The following is a 27829-nucleotide window of genomic DNA, read 5'->3' as shown; positions in this document are numbered from 1 at the left end:
ACAGTGCAAGAGGTAAGCATTTTACCCAAGAAGCCTTAGTTTCCAGCACAAGTTTTGTTAGTTGTTTCTTAATTTCACCATTCATTCACTCTTCCTTTCCAGAAGAGGAGGGGTGCCAGGGTCTGTGAAAATCCCACTCAATCTCTAAGGCCTGCTTTGATCCTTGCAGTAAAGCTTTACACCCATTCAGTCATGTGGTCAATTAGGACAAACAAGTAACTCAGTAAAGTCTACCTGTATACTTTGGAAAGGTCAAAGCCCTGGCTCCCGTCCCCCTCTAGATAGGTTACAGAAGACCTTTTTATTTACCCTTTGACATATAGTAGTACATCCTCTGCATGTGTGCTTCCCTAAAGTATATACTCCTACACAGACATGCTTTCTTAGAACAACATCACACATTGCTTGCACCTCCCAATGACTCTTCTGATGTAAAACAGTTAATATTTGCCTCATTATCCCTTTAGTCAGCATTTCTCTCCCATCAGGGAGTATCGATTTTCCTTAAAATGATCCACATATTTGTAACATTAATACCTCCTTGGGAGGTTGTAATTGCTCCAAAATCTTTTTTAGAATTTACCCAAATAGATAGGTGGCCCTGTAAACTTCTGAGGTAAAACTGTCCACCTATATTGTTGCTTCCGCCCCCATTTCAGGGTCTTTCCAGTCAGAGGTGAATATACATGTATGTTTGCTCTCAGGGCCAGAGAGCACTCCATTAATAACACTGTTATTCCAGTCTAACAATTTACTAGTTGAATGCCCAATTTAATCATCAAATCCCTTCCCAACAAGTTAGTCTCTGCCTTGGATACATACAATAATTGCCCAGTGATCATTTTATCCCCTAGTCTCAGCTTGGTATCCCCCAAAAGTGGCACTGTTATCCCAGTCCCTTCTACCCCCATCACATTTAGGGTTTCATTAGTTAATTTAATCCCTGATACTTTACAAGTCAGTAATCACTTAGCTGCCCCAGTATATTGGGTTTGATGGCAAGGTATGGGGGGGGTGTGACGGGTGTGGGGATGGGAAACTGCAGTGGCAGCCCCCGTGAAAAAAAAAACAAAAACAAAAAACAGAAACCTCCCCATGGTAGATAAGGGACAATTTCATCTGGCCCTAAAGGGGCCCACTGCTGCCCAGAGCCAATCCAAACAAACAAACAAACAAACAAACAAAAACCTGCTGCTCAACAGCAGTTTGGAGAGCAAGAAACCCCCCCTGCAGACACCAAAGTCAGTGCAGAAGGAGGGGGAGGAGGCGCTCCAGGCGCTGGAGCCGAAGCCCCCCTGCGGCCGCTGGAGAGGCCCCTGGTGGAGCAGGCTGTTCCCCCCTCCCCGATGCTTGGGAAACTGAACAAACACCACAGCAAATATGCAAATATACCAAAACTTCTAGACTGTTACTTAGATAATGCCTACATCACCTTTCCCTGCTCATTCAACTTCGAATACCTTTAACACTTTCAACAAACCTTTGAACACTTCCTTTATCTTTCTCTAGCCTTTACTTTTCTAATGCCGACATCAAAGGCTCAGTCAGGGGCCAACTTAATTCCGTACCTTTTCCCTCCAAGATGCTGAAACAACATCAATATACAACATTTCATCCTGTTTTCCTTCTTTCCACAAAAACAACGTTAACTGTAATATGGTGTTATAATTAGTAGTTCCATTTAGGAGCCACTCCGCTCCATCCTCTAGTTTATAAAGTGGCCACCACTGATTACAATATTTGATAAGGGTTCTTTTACTCTCTGTACCCTCTCATCCCACTATATCCCTCCAATGTGTTAGTATACATCCTAGGGGGCTTTTCCTCGGGATTTCTTTGCTTTGAACTTTTCCTATTGTAATCTACAGTGGTTAATATTCCACCGTTTTCCTAGAAGCTCTTTACTAGTCAATCCCAATCCCTCCAAAATCCACAATATATAGATACACAAGTAAAATCAGACCACTGTAAATTAACTGCCTGTAGACAATTACACTGGGAACATTTAAACCTGATGAGCCGATAATATGCCTGGGAAAATTTTGTTCCCTTAAACATACACCTCAATGGCAGTTCTTATATTTACATATTTACATATTAACACAGGTATAAAAGAACACTTTAACAAAAATGCCCGGGCTTTTATATATACAATATGCAATGTACAGTTATTATTCCAGTTAGAATTATTCCTCAGCAGCTGGAAACATTGTGCCAGTTGCCATTAAAGCTCGCTTACCCTCCTCCTGTCTTTCTTAAAATCTCGGACGTCCCCAGAGTTAATGGGGACGGCCACATATTCCTAGTCACTGGTCCCTGAACGCTAGAGTCAGAGTCGCTATCAGTCTCCCTGGGGTTGCGGATTAGGAAGCCCGGGAGTCAGAGGGGCTGCAGATGGTGGTGGTGAAATATAGGGAGGCAGTGGGGCTGGGATCTCTAATTTTCGGTTTTTCTTGTGCCTCCCATTCCCTCCTTTTTCTTTTAGAAGATATAAATTGGCTCGAGTTTCTGAGCTGATCCACAAATGTGCATATTCACTTTCTTCCAAACTAAAAGGTTCCTTTGAGTTTACATAAATATTTAGGGCCTGGCAAACCCAATCTTCAAAGGACCCAAATACGGGCCAGTAAAGGTGGTCTCCTCGAATCTGTTTACCACCCCAAACTTCAACACAATAATGTATCATTTTTACTTTATTGCTTCCCCGCCTAAAAGGGGAATCCTGCCAATTTTTAATCATTAATCCCAGGGTAACCTAACATCAGACGTTACCCTGCCCATGGGACCAGAAGGCTTACTCTTCTGTCCCATCTTCTGGAGGGCCTTCACACACACACACACAAATCGCTTCCCCCTTTTCGTGGCCCAGTCCCTCGCGGGATGTGGGAACTGCACTACCGAGGGGTCCGCACTCGCTTCGTCCGCAATTGGACGTCTCACAACGCTACGCTCCAGGATACCCAACCCCAACCGAATGGATCACCGGCCTATACTTACTCACTCCTGAGTCTTCGTTCGGTCTTCGTGCACAAAGATTACTAGGGGTTGCCGGCTTTATTTGCTTGCTGCCGAATTTAGGGTTCGTCGGTGAAGGATTTGAATGAAAGTAGTCCTAGCGAAGGCCGCTGAAATCAGCGGGGCGCCCCCTCCGAAGGTCTTTCAATCAGATTGCCTTCATCCGAGTCACGGCACCAAATTTGTTATAAGTTGCCCCCTTAATTAATTTTCGGAGAGCATTGCATTAATAATAGAAAGGAAGTTATTGAGTAAGCAACAGCAAGCAAAACAGCGCTGGGCGGCAACGGAGTCTCGGCTCCGCCAACGGCGCGCACCTCACCCCCGCCAGGGTCCCTTTTTATATCTTGGTGATTTCAGGATTACGCAGCACGTCCGGGTATGTTCTGCGACTGCGTGCACTGTTGCTAGGGGGTCGTCTCTGTCCCTCTGGTGGTCGTGAAGATGAAGGCCGTAGTCTTCCTCGGCGTTGTGGTTCAACTTCTTTCTTTATTTGGTCATGTTGGCCCAGCGTGAGACAGGAAGGCAAGATGTTGATACACTAGTTTAACAACTTTCAGGAGATGGTTACATGAACTTTGCAGCAGTGTTTTTTGAACAAAAGAGGCAACTGAGATGCAGAAGGAGAGAAGGGGAGAGGGTTCTTTTTTTTTGTTACATTAAGCAAAGGAATTTTCATAGTGTCTAGCTAAGCATTATACAGCTCCTTACTTCAGCAGGGAGTTTTCACCACTCCTGTTCCTCAAGCGGAACTCCTTGTTTTTACAAAAGACAATGAACAAACATTTATTGTGTATTACAGTTAGGAAGAACTTCTTTACCGAAAGGGTTGTTAGGCACTGGAACGGGCTGCCCAGGGAGGTGGTGGAGTCACCATCCCTGGAAGTCTTCAAAAGACGTTTAGATGTAGAGCTTAGGGATATGGTTTAGTGGGGACTGTTAGCGTTAGGTCAGAGGTTGGACTCGATGATCTTGAGGTCTCTTCCAACCTAGAAATTGTGTGTGTGATTTCTGTGTGCATGGAATTCTTTGGCCAGTTGGGGTCGGCCATCCTGAATCTGTCCCCTTGCAGCTGTTGCTGTGTGCCAATTCTGATCGCTAGTAGGACAGTGAGACACCGAAAGGTCCTTGGCTTGTTGTAAGTACTGCTCTGCAGCAATTGAAACATCGGGGTGGTATCAGCACTCTTCTAAACATCCTTTTACACATCCTAAGCCAAAACATAGCAACCTACCCGCTACTAGGAGAACTAACTGTCCTAACTGAAACCAGGACATGTATCTTTTCCACTTGGGTGCTATTGCTCATAATTTTGAGAATTCAACATGAGCAAGCTAGGAAATGTGGGTACATACAGAACCGCATGTATATGGTACACAACAGACTTGGGATCTGGATCCTCCGTGAGGCCTACAGGCTTCTCTTTGTATACCATGGAGCACTGGCTTGTAAACATGGTGAAATTTCCCATCCTTGATGGGTCTAATACAAAAAGTCTCTTCTCCCTTCTCTCCCCTGTCCTCTTTCTTAATGTAGGCAGTTGAGAAAGCCGAAATTGGAACAAAAAAAAAGAATATAACACAGGCAAGTGGCTGTAACTCCCCGGGATACCAATTTATGCTGGTTACTGAAGAGGATGGCACTCGGTCACTCCATCGCTTTCATTTGGCCCCAAAGCCTTCTGTAGTCAGCTGAATTCACTCATCAGTGACTTTTCTGTGAAGAGAGGTAGGTGCAAATAGGAGATTTTATGAATTCCTTGGGGAGGGAGCAGTGTGAATTGCAGCTTCGTAGGCACAAAGCAAACTGTTCTAATTGTGCAAAGTAAATTGATACTTGGTAAGTTTAAACTTAGTTTTATAGGTGGCAACCACAAAACTAAACCTTAGCTGTGATCCTACCACCACAGTGGTGTAGCTCTTCCCTTCCCCTTGTCCTCTTGGCTCTTTTAATGACAGTGCAAGCAACAAACCTGTGCCAAAGGGTGCTGTACGGTGAACAATGGGCAGGCTTTTTTCTAAAAAGCACGAGTTTGAGTTATCTGGTGTTTGGGTGTTTCTCTTGAAACGATTCTTACCTCCTTGAGCTGTCAGATCATAATGCAGGAAATGAAAGTGCTGCATGCATAAACAGAGTAATAAAACATACACCTCTTAGGAAGAGGCTTGCAATGTAATAGTGTTTTTTTTGAGCACTGTTAGATACAGTTTGACATGAATGGAGTGAAAACACCTTAGAGAAAGGTGTTGATTGTTCTCACTTTTCCAAGACAGAAATAACTGGAGTAAATTTCCCTCCTGCATGGAACAAAAGTTGTGTGTTTGTTTTTGTCTGGCTAGCTTTCAGTCTCTTTAAAAATGTCTCTACAGGTCCCAGTTTTAAGTAGACAGTTTAAACATGCAGAGCGATAAGTAAGTGGAATGCAGTGGTTGTGTCAACAACTTCTGATCTGAAATTTAAAGAAAAATCAATCCACTTCAGGGTGCCTTTTTTGTTTGTCTGTTTACATTTTACAAGAGCAACGGTGAAATAAGGAGAATCCCATCTTGACTGTTTCAAAATACTTTTTCTGCGTTTCAGTCACCAGAACATTGAGGAGTAGAGCTGGTGCAAAAACTATGAGACGAGTCCAAGGAGAAAACAGGGACTTGGAGCTGCGCCGCAGCTGTAGAGTCCGACGCAGTCGGTACTCTACTACTAACTCGTCCATTCTATTTGACAAACTTATAACAAAGTAAGTCATCTTTTCTTGCAGACCTCTTAAAATGATCTTTCTTAGCAAGCCTTTGGACTATGGCATGATGTTGGCCTTGACTTGCTCTTTTTTTTCACAGCAAAGAGGTATGGCTGCTCCTGGCATTGAGAGTTCAATTCGTTGAGTTTTCCCCATTTGGCAGTTTTCTTAGCATCAGAAGTGCCGTCATTTTTAATGAACTTTTTGTTCCATACTCACAAAAGTGAATGTAATGCTTGGTTAAGAAACTGAGGACGGTTTGATACAGTCAAAGCAAAGTAGTCCTAGCGATTCTGCGTTTCTGTCCATGGTTTATTTCTGTTTCTGAAGCCAAAATTGTTTTCTGCTTCAGAATTTGCTTTCCTTTCATTTCATCATTTTCTACAACGCGAAACTTAGATTCCCGTGTAGAGAAGAACAAACAGCCTTTCCTTGGTTAACAAAAAATGACTTAATGCTACTGTGCGGAGCAACTTAAGTAGGATTAAAAGTTGACGTAATTTTTTTATAACATCTTACTAGGATGTCAGAATTCTTATTTTCCTCCTGCATTTAAATATATATATATTTTAAATGTGCTCAGTAAGAGGGGAAAATAAACCTGAAAACAGCGTATGTTTGCAAATCCTCAAAAGCTTGTTCTTAAATCTCTATCAAAACTAAAGATTTGACCTAATTTTTTGGTAATGTCTAAAATCTTGGCTAAGTGTCAATGACTTTTGTTTTGTGCATACTACATTAAAATCTCTTATTGATTGTGTGTGCTGTTTTATTTTTTTCATACATGCCTAACTTTGCTCTTACACGTCAACTTTGTATCTTAGTACTGCGGAAGTTGTGCTACAAAAAATGGATGAAATGGAGCAGATGCGTAGATGCCAAAGATGTTGGGAAGATGTTGAGGTACAAATGACAGAGCAAATACTCCGTCAGTTTGCCATTTTTGTAGAGTATTTCACGTAGGGAAGTAACTTAGTTGTAATTTTAATTGAACTGAAATAACCTCCTTCCAAAGAATAGTGTGGTCTAAACTACCATTTGGTCTTGCTCTCTGGTTATATCTTCATGTCTTACTGATATGGTTGTGCTCCAGATATCTTTTAAGAGTGGAGGAAGCATCTTCTGCAGAAGATGTGGGATAACGGGGAGATGCTGAAATGCATGTCTTCCACTCCAGTTTCTGAATTGCCTTCTGCTTTTTGAATGGACGCTGTTTACAAACGGCTGTTTCGGACTTGGGTTTTTACTCCAAATGTTACTAAAAGCTCTGTCTGGGGGACTGAATATGCAAAAAGACTGCTGCTTTCCATCAGCTTGGCAGTTTAAGCTGTTTAGCTTTTTCTCCTTAACTCCTAAATCATATTTCTCGTCATGCTCAGGAACGCACTTACTTGGAAAGCTTAACAAAAGGCAGTGCATAGCTTCCTGTGTTGGTCACTCACTCGAATTTTGATTCCTGTTAACGTTTTTTTTCCTGAGAGCTCACAAAGAATCTCCAGTATCATGTAGCTTTAATCATCTGTTACAGGCAAATGGAGCTGTTTTCTTTAATTGACCTAACTTGCATTTTAGAATTCTTCCTTGGTTGCAAACTGCTCCCAGAGTTTTCAGGAACTTGAAGCCTTTCAAATTTCCAGCTGAATGAACTGATGGCTACTTTATGTATATTTGTTTGTGTGCTGGCCTTGCCTGAGAGCTTAAATAAACCCCTGTCTCTAGAGGAACCCCTGTTAAAGTTGTATGCAGCAATCATACTTCCTCTGTCTTAGTTTTGCTCTATTAAATTCAACTATTTTATTAAATTACTGTTCTTTTGAAGGATAGGCACATCATTTTAAAACTTCCCGATAACCTACTTTCATAGCTTCTAGTTTAGCTCTGAATTCCCTTTTTTTTTCTCTCAAATCACAGAATGGTTGAGGTTAGAAGGGGCCTCTGGAGGTCACCTGGTCCAACCCTCCCCTGCTCAAGCAGGGACACCTAGAGCTGGTTGCCCAGGGCTGTGAAATTAATCCAGAATTGTCCACAGTACTTTTTATTAGCATCTCTCACACGCCTGTATGATTTCTTTTGGTATGTCTGCTAGAAAGGTAGTTCTTTTTCCTTGGTTCTGTCACGCTGTAGGTTATTAACCTCTGATTAACTAATGCACTCAGTTGTGTATCTGGGCAAGTATTTAACCACTGCATGTACCGAGCCCTGGTTTAGAGCAGAAACTCTTGTTGCTGATTGTGGGTGCACGCAATCATATTCCCATTCTCTCCTCTTGTGCAATAATTTATTTTTTGTGTGTATACGGGGTGCCTCGATAATGTTACTGTGTAAGCATCAACAGACAGACGTGTCTGTCAGTGGATGTACGTGTATGCACGTCTGTTTTTCTGCACGTTTGTGACCGATCTTTCTTGCTGCTTGGAATTAGGAGAACCTTGATATCTTCACCTGAGTGAAGTCAGACTTTGAAAGAACTGGACCTGGCAGTCCAGATGAGATTGGTGAGTTCTGGTTTTAAGTTTTCTTTACTCTGTTCTAACCAAAAGCCTTAAACAATTGAAAGAAGCTAATCTACAGGGTATTTGTCTTCTGTAAAAATTCTGTGTTGCTATTGACTTCACAAGCCTTAGTATGAGCTCTGGGGCTGTACTGTAGTGAGCTGAAAGGTGAAAAAAAAAAAAAACACCAAAAACAACAGTGCTTTTCCAAACTGCTTACAAGATAAAAGGCAACAGATGGTTGTAGACAGGTGGGAATGGAAAGAAATGGACAGCGTTACTATTACTCAGCATGCGAAACGGTGATACCGCTACAGCAGGAGCGTGACAGTTTTCATGGTTTTGAGCAGCACAGCAAGAATTTTCAGGAAGCAAGGTAGATAGGCTGCCAGATGTTTATGAAAAGCTCCTCCCAAGCGTGAAGCTCAGCAGGAGGGAGGATAGCGTTGTGCATTTCTGCGTTTAGGAGGCAGTCGCCGTAAGCTGCTGTCAGGGCCTGTAATTAGGAGCTGTCATCTGGGTACTCAGTGACTTGTGGAATGAGGTTAAGCCACGAAAGGCCATATTAACTTGGAAGTGATGGGAAAACTTACAGTTTTTAAGAAGAATGTTAGTTGTGATTAAGGCAGTAAATTAGATCATCCTTGTAGGAGCTTTCTAAACAGATCAGAACAGGGCAAGACTGTACTTAAGGACCGAAAAGGGTGTTGCAGTAGATGAGCTGACAAGTTAGATTATGTGAGAGAGCTCACCTGCACACCTGCAAAGGAGCTCAGAGAGACAGTGACAGGAGGCTGAGCCCCAGAAAATACTTTGCTCCTCCCTTCAGAGGCCCAGAGGAGCAGAGAGATGCACAGTGGCAGGTGGGAACCCGAGGGAAGTTCTTCGGAGGAAGAATGGCTGGGCCATGGACTAGTAAGGGAGAAGCAGAGTTGACTTCTTTGGAGGTTTAGTTAGGAAAACATTAGCTCAAAGTCTGAATAAGAGTAGCTTGAATACAAGGCGGGGGCCAGTCTAGAGGGAGAAGCTTGGTTAAAGTGTGTGGGTTTCAGGGAGCTGTGCAGTAGAGACTTGTAGAGAGGAGTTTTAAATAGCACGTTGAATGGGAAATGAGCCCGGGGCAATTAATTGATGATCAAAATGCAAACTACAATTTTAAATCAGGAAAGAGCTAGAATATACTTTTATAATGAAAAATACGCCAGAAAAGAGTGAGGAAAGTGTCAGTGTTGTTACAAAGGAAGTTACTGGAACAAAGGAAAGGGTTAGTGGAGCAATAAAGCAGAGAAATTCGTGCTTTTGTGATAGAAGTGTTGGAACACCAAGGACTGGAGATGGTAGTGATCACAAACTCATTTACTGATCGCTCAGTTTTCCGTGTGCTGTCTGTATACCCCATGGCACCTACCTTGCATTCAGAAAGCAATGCAACCTTTGGGGTTAAAAAATAAAAACCAAAGAGGGCGGTGCTTTCCAAGAAAAAAAGATAAGTCCTTTTGGCAAACAGGTAGGTGAACGGAGTATGTACGTTCCTTCCTCGGTGTCCTGCTGTTAACGTGAGAGGATATTCACCAGAACCCAGTAGATAATTGCACTCTGGTTTTTGTGTTTTTTACCATCTTTCATGAAACAACTTCAGGTTACTTGACAGAAGCTAATGGCCTAAGCTTATGTGCATTTGGCATTGTTTTCTCATTGGTGAGCTTCAAGCCTGTGTCTGGCCCATTATTGCTCACAGAATTTGTGGCAGAGCTAGACTTGGACTTAGATTACTGTGCTTAGTCTTAGCACTACAGATTATTAAAACCCTTTCCATTAAACACTTTCTCAAACTAAGAAGTGACTTTCTGAAATAGCTGTTTTCAGAAGATCTGCATCTTAGCTAAGCAATATGACAGAATTTTGCCTGTTGTTAAACACTGAGGCTGACGACAAGTCCATCAGCAGTTTCAGAGAGGACAGACAATGTCTAGATGCATGCTCATCTGCTAGGATTTGTGATTTCTGAAACGTGACTTGCATAAATTCATCTTAAGGTTTTGCAGGATCCACTGTGTCATTAAAATAATGATAATAATAAAACTTACAGGCATCTGTGTAATGCATTTTGGATTTCATATAATTTGCAAAAGTACTTAACGATTCGGTGTCATTTTGTGGTACAGTACAAACAGCAAGAGGAAGTGAGAACAAAGAAAATGACGGTGAAGATGTTCCAAGGCGTTACAACCTTCGACGGAGGAAACCTGTTGACCGCTACCAAGCTCCTATGGAAAGCAGGTTGAACGCACAGTTTCTCTTAAAACCTTATTTCTTGCACATAAGTGAGATAATTTTTTTCAATGCAAATACATGTGTTTGCGCACACAGTTCTGTTTCAGTTCTGTACCTTCATTCTGCACATGAACTTCGCTGTTTTTATCAGACACGTGTGTCCTGTGCCCATTATATTTCTTTGCTGTTTGGCCTACTTAGTGCTATGTATCCTTGATATAACAGTAATTAATCACACTTAATAGTCTTGCTCTTGTGATTTTCAGTTCACCTTTAAAAAGGGCGTAGTTTTCCACTTGTACCATGCACTGATGAAAAGCAAAAATGGTTAAAAATTCTTCTGGAATTAGGGATGAGTGAAACACGTGGCATTTTCTTTATCTTTTGATATCCTCCTCTCTTAAATGTATCTGTATCATTATTCTAAATTCTTTCCTTTCAGTAAGACAAAGAGATCGAGAGAGGACTAACTCGGGCCAGCCCTGTTCTGTCAGACAGAAAGAGTCACTTGAAAATGCTGGGTCACAAAAATGTAGAAGACGTGCCAGGTTGGTGTATGGCTAGTGATAGCTCTTACTTATCCGTAGAGCTGTCAGTCTCCTTACTGCATAATGCTTCAAAGGGTTTTCAGTTTAGTGGTAATTACAGAGTAAGTTTATGATCGGTACTTTGGTAGTCTGAGGATAGAGAGGAAAGAAATATTTGGAGGGCAGGAGGTGGATACTTTTAAGTTGGTTTCTTTTTTAAATCCAATATTTGTGGGTCGCTGATAAGATGATTATGGAGGTAGTGTCTGAGTTTCTGTAACTGAAATTCTTTGGTTCTGGAACTGAAGCCAGAATCCCCCCTTAAAAATCTTAGTCACACTATTTAATCTTGAAGGATACAAATTATTTTCTTAAAACCAAAAATAATTTTATTCGATTTAGAGGGAGAGGCTTTATGGAAGTTTTGTTGGATTAAAAAAAAAAAAAAGTTATCACTCAAATACTGACTCTAGTTTCTGTTTGGAATCAACTAATGTTTCTATATGAAGTTAACCTTAAACAATAAAAGATCTAAATGAAATCATAAATTGCCTTAGTAATGATAAAGGCTTTTTGGATTCTGTAAGCAGTTAGTGCGTAGAGAATGCTGTTGATTGCCAGATATTTTGTTGAGCATTCTTGAAAGCAGACAGTTGTCACGAGGAAAATCATGTCATGGCCTTTGAAATCAGATTGCTAAGGAGTACAATGGACTGGAAAATAGATCTCAGAGTAAATTTTGAGATAGAATTCCCTTAATTTTTGGTGTTACTTAGTATCTGCTCTATTTTCTTTTTAACTTTCTGGTTTATATGCTTGCTTGCAGACAGAGACATGCAGATGACATCAGTGATTCTACACCCTCTTGCTCATCTCCCTTGCTTAGCACATGTGATACGGAGGAGAGTGGTGAGAGCAGTGAGGACAGCGAGAGCACATCTCCAAGAAGGTTGCTGTCATTAGAGAATAGGGGAGGGATGAATCTCCTTCAAATGAATATTTAGCCATGTTTAAGTTTATCTAAATTTAACTGTGTGAGTTTATGTCAATTAGTTAGGTCTTCTATATATTAATTAATGTTTTCTACATTTGCTTGGCATTATTATGAAAAACAAAAATCTTCGAGTTGCATCTTAAAGAAAAAGAAGCCCTATAACTTCTCCTTAATTCAAATCAGGACTTTTCGAGTGAAACTTCAGAAACAGGACCTAAAGAGAGTTCAGAGGGATCAAAAGAAAGTTGGAGGAAGTCAGGGAGATGCAATGCAAATAGATAGTGCGGTAAGTCTTAAACTAATCATCGTGTCAGCGAGTGTTTCCAGGGATTATGAAAGATCTCAGTGTGCCATCTACAACTACCTTTGTTGATGGTTTTCTCTAAAGCAACTTCAAAAGTTGCCCAGAATGTTTCCGTTGTGCTGAGATAATTTCTGATGAAACCTTGATCTAGGTTGCTGCTTTCTTTAACATACAAACTCTGTTGTGTTGAATTTCTCTTTAGATTGGATTTGAGAACGTGGGTGGTCTTTCCGAACACATCGCAGCTTTGAAAGAGATGGTGATTTTTCCCCTCCTGTATCCAGAAGTTTTTCAGCGGTTCAATATTCAGTCCCCCAGGTAACTCATTAAAGTGATAAATCGTAAGTCAGCTGTTTTCAGGAGAAAGTTCAATTCAGGCATCAATATGCTTCCATGCTTCAACATTTTGGCAGCGGTGAACGTTTGTTTTAGTAGTAGCAAAAAGTGGTTTCTTAAAAATGGATAGAATCCAGAATATTTGTAGGTTAAAAATATAAGCAACGTCTTAAAATTTTAAGTTTTACCGTCTGGTGTCTTTAAAAAGTTGGGTTAGTTGGGTTGGAGTGGTTTTGTTCTCAGTTTTATGTACAAGTCAGCTTGATTAGTTTGTAAGCAAGAAGGGATTATCTAGTGGAAGTCAATTGTAATATGTTGCCTGGAAGCCCAATTGTTTTTCCTGCCTACTTTTGTTTTCTTTTTTTTTTTTCCCTCTGAGTGCTAAGGCATCTCTTTTCCTTCCGGCTTTAGGCTTCCTCACGTGCCATCAGCAATAGATGGTCTGAGAGACCAAACCCAGTAACTTAATGCTTTTGAGAGGAGCATTAAATGCTTTACTATCAGATTCTGCATATTGTGAAAGCAAGAATATGCAGTTTATCACTGAAGAATGAAGTGGTGATTCACCATTCAGCCCATTCTCAGATTCTGTGCTGAAGTTTGCCTGTTTGGCTCCGGTTTGCTGTGATCAAACTGTTTGTCAGCAGTTTTGGAAGTGTCCTTCTGGGACAGTATGCTCTCTTTTGAAGGTTTTATACACTTGAGTTACCCCCTTATTCATTTCTTTGGGTGAAAAAAATGAATTTTCTTGTGAAACGTTGTAAAAATGCAGAACTTCTATCTGTTCTGACTCTACCCACACTTCAGCTATTACTGCTGTCTTGTACATGATGTGTTTTGGTTAGGAAAGACGCTTGTTCTAGAGATGATGGTTGTAGGAGGTACTCATCATGATGTTTTTTTTCCTATCTGGATCGTTTTTTATTGCAGAGGCTGTCTATTTTATGGCCCCCCAGGAACAGGGAAAACACTAGTTGCTCGTGCACTTGCCGGTGAATATAGCCGAAGTGACAGAAAAATAACATTTTTTATGAGAAGTGCTTCGGACTGCATGAGAAAATACGTGGGGGAATCAGAACGCCAACTTCGTGTGTTATTTGAACAGGTAAGGTTGAAATGCACAGTGTGTTCTGTCAGAGTTGAAACCATTATTTTCTGTGGTCAACGTTTTTAAGTAGAACTTGCTTTTTTTGTATTTTGTTATTTTTTTTTTCCCACTGAAACGGAAATGCCAGTGTTTCTGCTGTGAATGTCAGCTGTAGGAGCTACTGGAACGATTTGCTTCCTGTCACCCGGATACAGTGGGTTGACACAGACTGCTGTCTTCTGTTAGTCATGCCAGATACTCCAGTAGCTCTATCAGTAGAGGTCCCAGAGGCTGAAGTGAAAAATCTAGTTTAGATGACATTCCAACCATGATGTTTTTGTGTATTTTTCCTTTAGATAATGGTGTTTTACTCTGTGTTTTTGTGCTAGGCCTATCAGATGCGACCTTCAATTATTTTCTTTGACGAGATAGATGGTCTCGCTCCTGTGCGCTCTAGTAAACAAGACCACATTCATAGGTATTACAGTTTTGCACCTACATAAAATCTGCTTGATCTTTGGGGAATGAAAAAAAAAAAAAAAGGATGATGACCTGTTTAATTTACTGTGAACACGTTAATTTATCCTGAAAACTTGTAACTCAATGCCAAAACAGGTGCTTCTAAACAATAGTTGAAACCAATTTACTAAGCCTGATATCAGCATGTGGTCTGTGTTAACTTACCTATTGTTTATGTCTTAAAATGAGTCTTGTCCTTAAAGCTTGTCCTTTTTGACTACTCATGGAAGAAAGTCATGTGGAATGTGACAAAATTTACTGAACCAGTAAGTAAAAATTATATTTTTCTATTAGTTCCATTGTTTCAACTCTTCTGACGCTTCTGGACGGCATAGTTAACAGCGGGGAGATCGTGGTAATCGGAGCTACCAACAGACTGGATTCTATAGATCCTGCTTTACGAAGACCAGGACGCTTTGACAGAGAGTTCCTCTTCAACTTGCCAAATAAAGAGGTGAGAACTGAAATTCAACGTTAGCGCTACCATGGCAAAGTCCAACTTTATAGGAAAAAAAAATTGACAACTTGAACAAGAGAGTGATATGTGGAGACACTGCGTTGTTCCATGGAGGGCAAATCTGGTACTGAATATATATGGTCAAGATGATACCACCAAGTAGTTAGTTCTGTAATCAAACCTTTCATTCCCAAAGTTGTACCTGTTTGCTTAATTATTTAGTCCACTTGGGCGCTTTCATCATGAAGTTGTGTTTTTGGTCTCAGTCCTTCACTTATGAATGAATAGGGGGCATGTGTGCATTTGATTGTGCCCCAGATCAGTGGTAGTAGTTTGAGTCATAATTATTTTCTTCTTTATAGTAATTGTAGCAATTTGAAACATTGTGCCAGAAGTGCTTTCTGTGAATTTACTGCCTGAAAAGCAAATGTGATGAAGTAATGAGACTGTCACAATGAAAGCTTGTTAAATTTTAGAGAAGTTTTTTGGACAACAAAGAAATGTTTCTGGATAAATTTTTCATTGCAGTATTTTCCTCTGGGTCTTTAGGTCTCGTAGTTTGGAAACTTGTTATTGAAGCTATAAATGCCTTTTCTTTCACTGTAGGTTCCTAGAAAAAAGTCCAGTGTAACAAATAAGAAATATTCAATTTCCTGGTTGACAATGCAGAGTGTATATTAAATAACTGTAAAATACTTGAAAGTTGAGCAAGTAAGAAAAGCGTATTAGTAGATGAGGGGTTTTGAGGGAGGACTGTTTTGGTTTTTTTGTTTGTTTGTTTCTTGTTGGTATTTTTAAGGAAAACTTGAGACAAGCTAAAATGCAATGATTTTGCTTCCAGGCTAGAAAAGAAATTTTCAAGATTCATACTCGTGACTGGACCCCTAAGCCACCGGACATGTTGCTTGATGAACTAGCTGAGAAATGCATTGGTAAGACTGAAACCAAAATGGATTCTTGCTTGTGACCAAGTTGTAAAGAACCTTAGCTTGTACCAGGCAGTACCCAAGCTCTTGTGCCTTGCTGCACAACTAGTCAACGAGGCAGCTGGCACGCCTTCATAGCAATCAGAGTTAGATGCTTTCATCTATTTACTCTTTGTTGTCGTTCCTCTTGTTGTCTGAGAACATTAAATGGTTCTGGGGCATCTGCCTCAAGAGTATAGTTTTTGATGAGGAGTCTGCTTCAGCTGCATAAGCGCAGGATATCAGGCAGTGAGCAACATGAAACTTCCCTGCAGAGCGGTAGCACTTTGAATTCCCTGTTAACCTGTTTGGTTTTGACATGACAAATTCTTTAAATGTTGCATGTTGTAAACCTGGGCCTTGACTGATGTAACGTTTGATTTTTGTTTGTTAGGATACTGTGGTGCAGATATCAAATCCCTATGTACTGAAGCTGCTCTGTGCTCTCTGCGCCGATGCTATCCTCAGATTTATGCAAGTAGGGAGAAATTGCAACTAGACGTTAATTCTATTAAAATAAAAGCAAAGGACTTTTTCATGGCTCCGAAGAAGGTTGTTCCGGCATCAAACAGGATCGAGGCTTCACCCGTACAAGCACTATCACCCATTTTCAAGCCACTTTTTAAAAGATCAGTAGCGAATATTTTACAAGTTGTGCAGAAGATCTTCCCGCAGGCACAGCTAGTGCTAAAGGAGGACCGACAGCAAGGTATAACCACAGCATCCACTTCTTTATAATTCTGCTAAAGATTGTTCGTAAGCTCCTTTATTCTAAGGGAGAGAAAAAAATCACCAAGAGTAGCGTACCTTATACGTACACATCAGTGGGACTTGGTACAGCTTTGTAGGGCCTTGTGCCATCTGCTTAGATCTGTGGTGGGATGAACTCTAGGAAATAGCTTTCAGTGTGTGCTCTCAAATGAAGAAAGGGTTTTGGCACTGATTTAGAAGCTGTATTAATGTAAGAGAAAGAGACAAAGGCTATTCAGGGAAGTTAACAAACCTCTTTTGCCTTTCAGACCATTTAAATCCTATTTTACAAGATGGTATGTTCAACAGTGATGATGATGCATCCTTGGTTTCCGGAGATGAATTCAAAGATGGAATGCCTGACGGACCGGAGAAAAAACTCCTCTGTTTCAGCAGGTAAAGAAAGATAGATCCCTGTTATGTTTAAATTCTCAGGTCTGATGAGTCTTTGTAAACAGTTCCAGCTGTTAAAAGTGTGAGGGGTGGTAGACGAAGGGGTAACATCAAGTTAGTGTGTAGAAGGGGTGCTTGGTATTCACAAGAAGAGAGGGTGAAGGGACTAAAGTTGTAATGAAGTTGCTCTGAATGACCCAATTGAAATGCCCAGGCTTCTCTTCCTAAGCCAAAGTGATCCGTAGACTACCAGAACACGTTGACTTAATCCATGGCATTCTTTGAAAGACTCAAGACCGCATACATGTCCTATCTGTCCTTTTAGCTAAAAGTACCCCAACTTTAGGGGTTTGTGTTGCCACCTTTTGCCCTTCTGTTTTCCAGGATTGTTAAACCAGTAGTGAATTTTGTAGTAGAAAGAACACTGAGAAATGGCTTGTTAAAACACCTTGAGAAAAATTTGAATGGTGTCTTTATTTGTTAAGCCACCAAGTTGTGTTAATCTTGTGGTATTTTAGTATGGAAGTCATGCAAGCCCACGGTTGGAAAGTTAGATCATGTTGTCGCAGCTGGATCAGTTATTTTTCTCAGTTTCTATTGCTGTGCTGTCCAGAAGATTTTCTGTCCTCTAGAGCAAGGCTAAGTCTCTAGCATCTTTGATTTAAGCCAGCAAAGGTACAGCCTGACTGTAGTGGGGAAACAAATGCTCATTGCAAATTTATTTCCTAGTAGTAAAGCAAGATTGCAGGGATATTAATTTGCAGTCTTGGTTTAGTAAAGAATAGGAAACACAAGGGAAGAAGATGAAACAATTGGAATGACTGAATAACTTAACTGGAAATCTTACATGTATTTAATGTACCACTGCCATTGGGATTATTTGGGGAGGGAAAAGAAAATCTATAGGAAAAGTACTTGGAACATCTGTGTGTCTATTCAGCACCTCATTTATAAGCTTGTTTTCTTAACTCTTGTTCTAGGAGTGCTTTCTGCGAACCAACATCACGCCGGCCCCGTCTGCTAATAGTAGGAAAAGAAGGGTACGGCCAGGTTTCTTACGTGGCACCCGTGGTGTTGCACGCTTTGGAGAAGTTTCCCGTTCACACCCTGGACCTTTCTGTTCTGCTTACAAACATTGCACCGCCAGAAGAAATCTGCGGACAGGTACCTTTTTTCTTTTTATTCTCATCGGATTCACTGACTGTATGTAGAGGATCAATCGAGTTGCAAGTAAGGTGAGCAAAATTCATTGGTAATGGAGGTGGCCTTCTTTTAATGTGCTGGGATGTTTGCTTCTGTCTGAAAATCCCCTTTTCTTTTAGACAGCACCACAAACAATCTGGATGTTGTACATGTCCACGTTTTCCATACCCAATTTTACAGTGAGGATGTTGCTAGCAGCTCAGGAAGCTGGGCGGTATTGCTAATGAACATCTCTTTGTGGAAAGAAATGCTGCTCATCTCCCTGGGATCCAGAAAGTAGTTCTCATTGCCTCCTAAGACTGTGTGCTCCCAGTAGATGGCTCTGTACCAGACTGCATGTCGGCTACTTTTTGTAGCCTTCTTTTAAATTATATTAGTAAGGCAACCAAGGTTTGGGGCTTCTGTTTATTTTGTTTTCACACGGACATACACAACTTGTGCTGTTGCAGTGTGTGCAATAAAAGCATTAACACGCTGATGTGGTTTTAGCTAGAAAAAATGAACAGATTTGGTGTTTTTACTTTTAGGCAGGAAATCCATTTTACTGTTTGGCATCACTACCTTAAAATATTTTTACCTTTAGTGGAAACATTTGAGAGCTATACAAGTAAGAACAGGCATGTTACACTACTGAATACTGATGTGTCCCAAAAGAGGGACATTTCCTTTCTTTGTTATGCGATGATTGTGGCTGTGGCCATATAGCTACGGTGTCTAGCCACTGCCTGAATATATCCTTCCCATCTTCTGACTAGAGTTCTCCGAATACTGATAATCTGAAAGGGTGCCCAGAGAAATTCCTTATGTGAAAGGATGCTTGCCACTCTGTTCACATAGTTTCATTTCATGGGGCAGTCAGATGGCTATGTAGCTATGTATTAACAGGTTATTCTCCGTGTTTTACTTTTCTTACCCAAGCTTTCCTTTTCACTAGCTGATCCGAAATGCTCAGAAGACAGCACCAAGCATAAGTTATGTCCCAGATATCCATTTATGGTGGGACAACGCTGGACCTGCCTTGAAACTTACTTTTCTAACTCTACTACGTAACATTCCAGCATTTTCGCCAGTTTTGCTGCTTGCTACGTCTGATGTACGTCACTCAGATCTCCCAGAAGAGGTGTTTTTCAATACTTTTCTTACTATTTCTTCAGTTTCTTGTAATTTTTGAATGCTTCCAGCATCAAAATGCTGTGCTGTTAAATGCATACTGTTATTACTCAGGCACCCTAACAAATCACTTAAAATTTGCTTAGAGAAAAAGAATACTGTGAAAGCATCTGCTTAAAGTTTTTTCTGAGTCAAGCAAGTGACTTTCACCCCCTTCTCACGCATGCAAATAATAAATTAATACAATAATTCCGGTGGCTACAAAGTGGTTCAGTCAAGAATATGCAGTGCTTGAAATGACAAGAGGATGTCTTTACTGAAGAGACTTCTTCTGACAGTCTGTCATTCCATGCTATGTTGGGTAAACTGCTAATAATGCAATTTAGTAGAGAATTGAAACACTTTGATTAAAAAAAAAAAAAAATCAGTTTCTTTCTTCATATAGGCCAAAGCTTTCCAAGCTGGAAAGCTGAGTTCCAATTTCTGCTCAAGTAACTTTGGAATCAAATTCTAGTTGTATTCCTAAATAAACTGTAGTAAAAAAAGTACATGCAGAACTTCATTGACTTCTGAGAGTTTACATTAAGGGAAGGTGCCCAAAACAGGAACACGCTGTTCTCGTTCTGATTATTTTGTCTCAGTTATTGGGGGAAGAGAACGGGTCTTACCTAGACGTGTTTATTATCAACTGCTTTGAAAGTGCTTGAGTTCCCACAGAAGTTTTTGTGCAGGTTCTAAATTCCTTCTAAAATAAGTAGTGAAATTCCTTACCTACCTTTTAATACTAGAAATTGAAAATGGAGGAAGACGTAGAGGTACTAGCTACTTCAGACACCTTTTGGTAGAGAAATAAAAACTCAGCAAAAAGCCCTCACTTGTCTGCTGAAGCCTTTCTCTTCCCTCTATAGCCATAAAGGTTCTAAGTAAAGGATGCAGCAAGGCAAGTAAATACAAAGGAAGCGATGTTGGATGTGGTGAAAGGCATTACTTTATCAGTGTAGCGTACAATCCCTTCACCGAGCTTTAATTCTACAGGTGATTCTTAAAGGTGATATTTGAATTTGCCGTGCCAGCCTGTGAAAATGTAGCCTTTTAAGGCCAGGAAGATAACTTTTTTCAGTTTGTGTTCTTCAGGTTATTATTAATTTTAAAAGGTACTCGTCTTTTTGGAATAGAAGATGAGTTTTTGTGGCCTTAAATCTGAAATGTCTTTCCTCCTTCTGCTTTAGATCCAAAAATTATTTAATAAGGAATTTGGAGAAGTGTGCAATATTGAGGTGCCTGGTAGGGCAGAGAGAGCAGCTTTTTTTGAGGACCTAATTCTAAATCAAGTGGCTAAGCCTCCTGTAAAGAAAACGGGTGAGGAGGATATAAGAAGTACATCTAAAACTTTCCTATCGAAGTTACTAGCTCTTTGGGATTTGCTTTGGTGGTCATTTTCTGTCAGTAATTTGTCATATGCTTGAATTTGAGTACTGTAAATTGGCTAATTTTTCCTGATTAATTGAAGTTGATCGGACATTGGAAGTCCTGCCTGTAGCACCACCAGCTGAGCCTCAGAAGCCACAAGAGGAAGAAGTAGGGATGCTGGAGGAGGAAGAGGAGGATACCTTGCGTGAACTTAGAATTTTCTTGAGGGACATTACTCACAGACTTGCCACTGACAGACGTTTCAGGGAATTTGCAAAGCCCGTTGACCCACAGAAGGTAAACTAGTGCTGATCTGTGTGTGTCTGTAACTTCTCAGCGTTCGTATTTCTCAGCGTTTTGGGGAAGGTTCAACTTTGTTTTTAGGGCTGCGCTATTAGGATTTTGCAAGAAGCAGAGGCAGTGCTTTTACTTCTGCTGACTCTCAAACGTCTCTTATTGGATTATTCGCTGAAAGCCCTGGTTTCATTCTAAAAAGCCAGTCCAAATGCCAACACAGTTTGCTCGTGAAAAGGCTTTGGTATGTAGGCATGTCACAGCACTGAAAAGCCCAGAGATCCTCCCTTATAATTACAAACAGTATTTACAGGACTACTTTAATGAAGTCTAAAGCCCTTTATTGGACTGTCAGTACCTGTGGGAACAGGAATAGGAGCAGCCGTTTGTAAAAGTAAGTTTTGAGATCCTGTTCTCTGTTTCATCTGGAACTCCTCAATAGGAATCAACCATAAGTGCAGTGTGTTTTCTTTTTCCTCCAATTGGCTGCTTAGATCCCTTTTTCTCCTTAATTGATTAGATAAGTCTAAACTAGGGGCGTATATTTCAAAGACAGATGTAACTTGAATATACCTGCGGATCAGCAAAGGCCTCTTCATGTGGGCATCCACTGGCTTTTCTTCCCCTTTTCTCCTAGGTTCTTGAGCTGTGAAAAATCCAGACAGATACGTATGTCCTCATCTGAACTAGTTATTAGGCTCCTCTTACGGTCTGAGGGAAGAACTCGGCACCTCTGGGCCCAGTTACCTCATTCTAAAGTAGATGCCTGCAATAGGTACTTCACAGGTGCAATGCATGCACCTTTTCCTCAATGTCGACAACAAAGAGAATGTCGGATGGCTTACTCAGCTTTCACTGTTGTGATTTTCTGAAGCAAAGTGAAATGAATCTCCCACCCTCAGTGTTTCTTCTCTACCATGCACGTGCTTCTGACCGCCCTACCTCTTGTTGTCCTCTCCTAGCAGCTCTAATGCCAGTTGAAAGAGCCCTTCCATTTTTGAGAAGCAAACTGGTTAATTTCAGCATCTTCTGATGCATCGCAAATGTTCAGAGTTTTTAGGAAGTCGTTTATTTAAAGTTTTCAGAATAATTTGGTAGACAGTGCGCAAGGTTAAGAAAACCTCTGAATGCTTGTATTTGATCTGCAGGTACCTGACTATGCCACAAGGATTAAAGAGCCGATGGATCTTTTAACAGTTCTGACTCAAATTGACTCGCACCAGTACCTCACTGCAGGAGACTATCTGAAGGACATCGATCTAATCTGTAACAATGCCTTAGAGTACTACCCGGATCAAAGATCTACAGGTGAGGATGTGCTTTTTAGCCCTAGTTTAAAAAATCGGTCAAACGTATAGATGGATAAATGCTGTGTTCAAACAGTAGACTTCAGATGGATTAGATGATTTTGGACATCCACAGAGAACATCTCTTACCACATTGTAACTATTTTACCATTTTGCTACTTGGGCATGGAATTGTGATATAAGTGTTCCCAAGGAACTAGTGCTTTTGTTTAATTAACTTCTATGTTGTTATGCTGAAAATATTCACTGAGATAACCTTTTGGAACCAACCTATGAAGAAAGCAATTTTTTTCTGTGATCAAAACAGTTTCATTGGTTGGTAGACAACATGCAGTTAAAGTCTGTAAAATTTCAGATCGTCACAGAGCCTATGTTTTGCAAGACACTGCATATTCAATGGTGAGGAACGAAATGGATACAGAGTTTGGACGACTTTGTGAACAAATTAAAGAATCTCGTGAGAAAAGAGGTACGTGCTTTAACGCTAAGGATTTTAAGACTTGTCTCTGCATTTGTAACTGAAAATGCACGACGAAGATCTTTGGTATCTATTCTTTATTGCAAGGTCGCACCTCTCCAGCGTGGTCTCCATGGGACGACTCCAAGTCACCACAGCAGAACCCTGCTACTGAAGACGACAAACCAGAGGAAGAGAGTAATGAAAATGAGGAGATGACAGCGGCACCTGTAGATGCCAGTACACCCATTTCTAATGGTAAGTTGCATTTTATTCAGCTGCTCTTGTCATTCATACCTTCTCTGTTCTTGAGGCGCAACAGTTGTCTCTGATGCCTGGCTCTTTATGCCAGAGGTATTTTGTTTTCAAATTTACTTCAAAATGTGAGAGAGAAATCCAGAGGTCATTCATTCAATATAGTGATGAATTAAAGTTCAAAGAAAGTTGGTTTACAACATAAAAAACAAACAAACAAACAAACAAAAACAACTTTGATGGCCCAATTGACATTTAGCCGCCCCTAAATTGCTAATTCTTGAGGTAAAAAATGTTGTGGATGGCAGTTTCTGAATACTTAACTAGTTTTTAATTATGCAAAATGGCATTTTTACCCCCACTCCACCCCTCCCTTCCCCAAATGCTAAAATCTTAGCTACCTCATACTGTGATTCCCAGTTGAAGGAGGCAAGTCTAACTAGTGAGAGTGGGAATTTTGCCATGGACTCCACCCATATCCTTTTGCAATACTATATGAATACTACGAAAGTTGGGCAAAACCACAAAGTTTGTTTTTTCACAAAAGGTTTACCAAATCAGGAAGCGTACGAGGTATAAGTCTTCATGTTTTTTCTCCTTTGAATATTCCCTTAAAATTGTCTCATTAATTAATCTCTTCCAAACACGTATTCAGCTTTTGAAGTCTTCAGCTTGATACCAGACTCGAAGGAGAGCTTATTTCCAGAGGCTTTTATGATGTTCATCTGTATTAGTTCATGTAGTAAGACAGTGACTTTGTCAAATAACCTCACGTTGTATTAATGCTGCCCATCCAAAGTAAGAATCCTCAGCATGTAAAATCCTGAAAGTGACTGTTTAGTGAATGAAATTCCGTAGCTGTGTGTGTGGTTTGTTTGCTTGTTTTTAATCTTAATAGCAAACTGACCCCATTAACTTTCAACTCTTTTCTCAGCATATGTAGGGATATAGGCAGTGGTAGCTCAGTTCCTTTGTTTTCCTTGTCAGTTGAGTAAGATGAAGATAATGGATTTTGAAGAAAGAATTCTTTTGGTTATGTTTTGGATTATTTTTTTATGCTGTCTCTTTGTAGGTGCGTCAGAAAGAAAGCGCAGAAGGAACAACTGTGCGCGTGCTGCAGCAAAGAGGAGTTCTCAATTCGATACAGAGAACAGAGTACCAACAGATGACCAAAACAATAGTGATGGAGAAGAGTTTGTGGACAAACATGTTTCTGACGTATGTCAAGTTAAACTTAACACTGAAAAGGAAAGTGCTAAGCTTTGTGGATATTCAACACCAAGATGGGGAACTATAACTAATGGAAATCCAAGTTCAAATGGTAAGGGAGAAGTCCATCAGATCCTTTAGCACCCTATTCTTGCTGAGGAGGATTGCACTATTTATTAGCTTTAGCCTTCAATTTCACTCTATTTTTTCTGTTACAGCTCTCAAAAATCATCACACAGTTTATTCCATAACGATGTTGCTCCTCTAATTGTGCAAGCCTAGCCCACATGTTTCTGTAGGTGCTGTTTTTTTGATTCTAAAGTGTGTTTTTTTCTAATGGTACCTAACTGAAAGCAGGCAGTCACTGACACTCTTTTATTGTACGAGGTGCTTTCCAATAACGAGCAGCTTAGGTGAAAAAGCAGCACTTCAAGATGCGTGGATCCAGAGTAACATGTGGAATAGGAGACTTAAGCCCTAATGTTGTACTCTAAGATGTGTTCCCTAACCTGAATTGGCAACATGACTATTTTTTTTCACTATTAACCTTTTCATTAGTGCTTTTTGTTTGTTTGTGGGTATTTTTGTTTGCTTTTTTTTGTCTTAGTTTCTGTTTTTTTATGGAGCAGTGGCTTTAGCTGGAAAGAAGGGAGAAGCCAAGTATTTCTCAGTGCAGACGATAACAATTCTGTCTCTGTATTTGTAGAGAGAGACTGTTTTGCAGGTACAGGATACTTCACTGAGACTGTATTCTAGATAAACAGGAAACCTGACTGAAGAAATTTGTGTCCTTCCAGATTCCTGGGCATTTCAAGCAGTGACTCCTGAACATTCTTGGGAAGAAGACCAGCAACAGATAAGTGATGAGAACCCTGTACAAGTTCCTACAGAGACAGACTACATAGTTATCGTGGATCGCTATGAGCTCAAAGTATGTCTAATTTCAGCTTTTTTTTTGATGCTCAAATAGGACATATGCACTGTGACTGTTTAGTTTCCATACCTCGTGTAGATTTCTGTAGGCTACCATTTGCTTCTGGTCATCTGTAGTTTAGGAGACAGATTCTTTGCCTAATTTTTAAGATAAAAGGCCTTGCTGAATTTTAAAATACCACATTGACAACCTGCTAGCACTATTATGGATATCATTTAATGATTTGTAATTTTAATGATGGGTTTGAGGGCTTTTATTTGGGGATTTTTTTTTCATGCTTTGATGTATTAAGAACCTGAAAAGGATCTTTATTTCTTGCAGTGATGATTTTAAACCTGAAGTTAGCAGGTTGACGTAAACTAGCTAGCCATGGAGAAGTGACTACTTTTCTGAAATTCCTTGAAAGTGCAGCATTAGAAGTTCTTATAGTGTGTGTGTGTGTATATATATACACGAGGGAGGCAGAGTTTGCTGATTAGATGATAAGCAGCATTATTTCCAGGGGGCAGTAGTATTTCCATTTGGTATGGCTGCTCCCTAAAGCTACATACTCGCAGGCTCACACTGCTAATGGACAGCTGTGGCAGTGGAAGAAGGTGCTGCCACTAGCTTGTCACTGTTGCTGTGCCAGAGATTATCATCTCTGCATCTTTGGTAATAGAAATGGCTGTGTGAGAGAGAGGTGATTGCTACAAGCAGTCACTTTGCTATTTACCCACCCCTGAATTTAAAGGTAGGACTGAGCAAACTAATCCACCTTTGCTCTGGGCGTTTGAGCAACCTGTTCTGCCAGCAGAGTTGTAGGCATGGCACACGTGGGTAAAGGTAATCACCTAAGGGTGCTTCCTTTTCCAGCTGGCACAGCTGTATCTACAAGATCTGCAGCCTTTTTACAGTGCCCCGCGCTGCTGCAACGCTTCTCTAATGAAATGCAACAGTGGCTTTGCTGTGGCAGCAGCTGTCCTACAAAGAGGATCGTGTCATTCCCTGCTGCTTTGGGAGCAGTCGACTTGCAATTACAACCGTTGATGTGATTGATTAGTAGTAAAAGATTGTCAGAAATTTCAGCCTTTCCTTTCTCTGAAATATGAAAAATTAACTCATATTTTCCCTGCTGAAATCTTATGGGATATTTAATCTGTTCTCTGAAGTGTCACATTTTATTTAATAGCGTAAGAAAAAGTAGGCTGTCACTTGTATTGTTACTGTTCAACCTCTGAAAACATATAGAGCGTATTCAAAGGATCTTATACTATTCTAAAGTTGTTGTTTTGCTCCATTGATGTCTTCAGAAACTGTTATGCTTTGTCACTAAGATAACGAAGGGATTTGACATTTAACACCTGGAAAAAGTATATGGCGTCATTAATCAGTGTATTTACAACCATAGAGAAGACTACGACAAAACCGATTTGGTGGAGGTAATTTTTGTTTTGAATTCTAGCGCTTTCTGTCACTGTTACGCAGTATTTGTGTGTTCTGGGATATCGTGGTTGTTTAGCATTGCTCTTTACTGCTTAGGTGTCTGTGCACAGACAACAACAACAGTACGACTTCTCCCTTTCAGTCTGGAAGACGTTTATCCATCTTGCAAAACCATTGTTGTATTTGGCATAATTGTTGGCAGTTTCTGCAGGAAAAAGCTTGAACTTGAAGACAACGGGTCCACCCACACAGCCCTTTCAAAGCAGTTAACTTTAGTCTGTCAGTAGTTTTCCTTGAGAACCATTTTGGGAGTGGGAGGACTATGAAGGGAAGGTGCTTTTCTAAGTCTTTCACTTGCTCTCTCCCTCTACAGCCAGTCATGCACGGTGATAGTGGTTGTTCCATCCTTGGAGAGAAATTTAAGTATATAACAAGAGTTTGAGACTTCTCTCTAGTCACACTCTAATCTCTTTTTAACTAATGCGCTTGAGCATCTGTAACTGGGGAGATTTCTGCCTGTGCCAGTTTTACACTGAGTCAAATTCTCTGGTCTCTTCCTGTAAAAGATGATTTCTGAGTTGTCCGAATTCCTCTGAAATCTGCGTGAGGCGTCCATGGTCCAAGTCAGGTGTTCCCGGTATACGCTGGATATTCACTCTTCACATTGAAGATCCTTGAACCCATTTATCTTAGAGTTGCTTGTGCTTAAGAACAGATAAAATGTGTTGTGCTGATCAGTCTGCCTTAAAAAGAGAGTGCCTCTTTTTTTTAGGCACTGGTCATCTCGATCTCTTTTTCCACATCTGATAAAGAGTTAGAACGGACACACTCTGTTCTGCCTGTGAGAGGATTATTTAGATTCAGGGAGGCCGCTCCTGAAAAAAAAAAAAAAAGAGATCTTTTAGCTCGAGAAGGGATTTATTTCTAATCTCATGGCCTGTGAACTTTTGTAACTTAACATTTAATTTATTATTTGGGACCAATTCCCCTTTTTGGGAAACAACTCCCCATTTGGGGAAAATATTCCCTTGTTTGGGGAAATTTCCCCCTTTTTTGGGAAAATTCCCCTGTTTGGGGGAAAAACTCCCTCTTTCTGGGTAACAATAACATACTTTTAGGAACAATTCCCCCTTTTTGGGGAAATTTTTTCCCCAAAAAGGGGGAGTTTTTCTCCAAAATTGAGATTTTTTCTCCAAAGGGGGGAGTTTTTCCCACAAAGGGAGCAATTGTTGCCAAAAAACGGGGAATTATTACCAAAAGGGGGGAGTTGTTCCCCAAAAACGGGGGAATTTTCCCCAAAAAGGTGGCATTGTTACCTAAATAAGGGGAGTCATTCCCAAAAAGTGGGAGTTGTTTACAAAAAGTGGGAAGTTTTGCC

The 27829-nt window shown here is 40.5% G+C and overlaps 2 protein-coding genes and 1 long non-coding RNA gene across 4 annotated transcripts; all 3 read left to right on the top strand.

Moving 5' to 3' along the window:
- Positions 1–3676: 3676 nt before the first annotated feature.
- LOC140000114 (uncharacterized) lies at positions 3677–8244 on the top strand. Of its 2 annotated transcripts, XR_011805400.1 has the most exons (4): positions 3677–4743; positions 5596–5749; positions 6574–6652; positions 8172–8244. It is a non-coding gene; the product is annotated as an uncharacterized lncRNA (long non-coding RNA). The 2 variants fall into 2 exon arrangements; XR_011805399.1 differs by lacking the exon at positions 8172–8244 and having other exon boundaries at positions 3687–4743; positions 6574–6808.
- A 1346-nt stretch (positions 8245–9590) lies between these two features.
- LOC140000105 (ATPase family AAA domain-containing protein 2-like) lies at positions 9591–18978 on the top strand. Its single transcript, XM_072029831.1, has 8 exons — positions 9591–10521; positions 10958–12658; positions 13607–14241; positions 14577–14736; positions 15581–15671; positions 16099–16413; positions 16724–16850; positions 17828–18978. Exons 3-8 carry the CDS (start codon positions 14162–14164, stop codon positions 18084–18086), a joined length of 1032 nt encoding a protein of 343 aa, XP_071885932.1. The 5' UTR covers positions 9591–10521; positions 10958–12658; positions 13607–14161; the 3' UTR covers positions 18087–18978.
- On the top strand, positions 17877–26905 carry LOC140000106 (ATPase family AAA domain-containing protein 2-like). Its single transcript, XM_072029832.1, has 8 exons — positions 17877–18011; positions 20671–20867; positions 22013–22172; positions 22527–22640; positions 22737–22886; positions 23956–24204; positions 24890–25023; positions 26319–26905. The coding sequence occupies exons 2-8, from the start codon at positions 20745–20747 to the stop codon at positions 26364–26366; spliced, it is 978 nt and encodes a 325-aa protein (XP_071885933.1). The 5' UTR covers positions 17877–18011; positions 20671–20744; the 3' UTR covers positions 26367–26905.
- Positions 26906–27829: the final 924 nt, after the last annotated feature.

Source organism: Anas platyrhynchos, chromosome 33, assembly GCF_047663525.1.
Source record: "Anas platyrhynchos isolate ZD024472 breed Pekin duck chromosome 33, IASCAAS_PekinDuck_T2T, whole genome shotgun sequence".
In the NCBI taxonomy this organism is placed as follows: domain Eukaryota; kingdom Metazoa; phylum Chordata; class Aves; order Anseriformes; family Anatidae; genus Anas; species Anas platyrhynchos.
The sequence above is the reverse complement of the archived record's forward strand: the minus strand, read 5'-3'. Positions and strand labels throughout refer to the sequence as shown.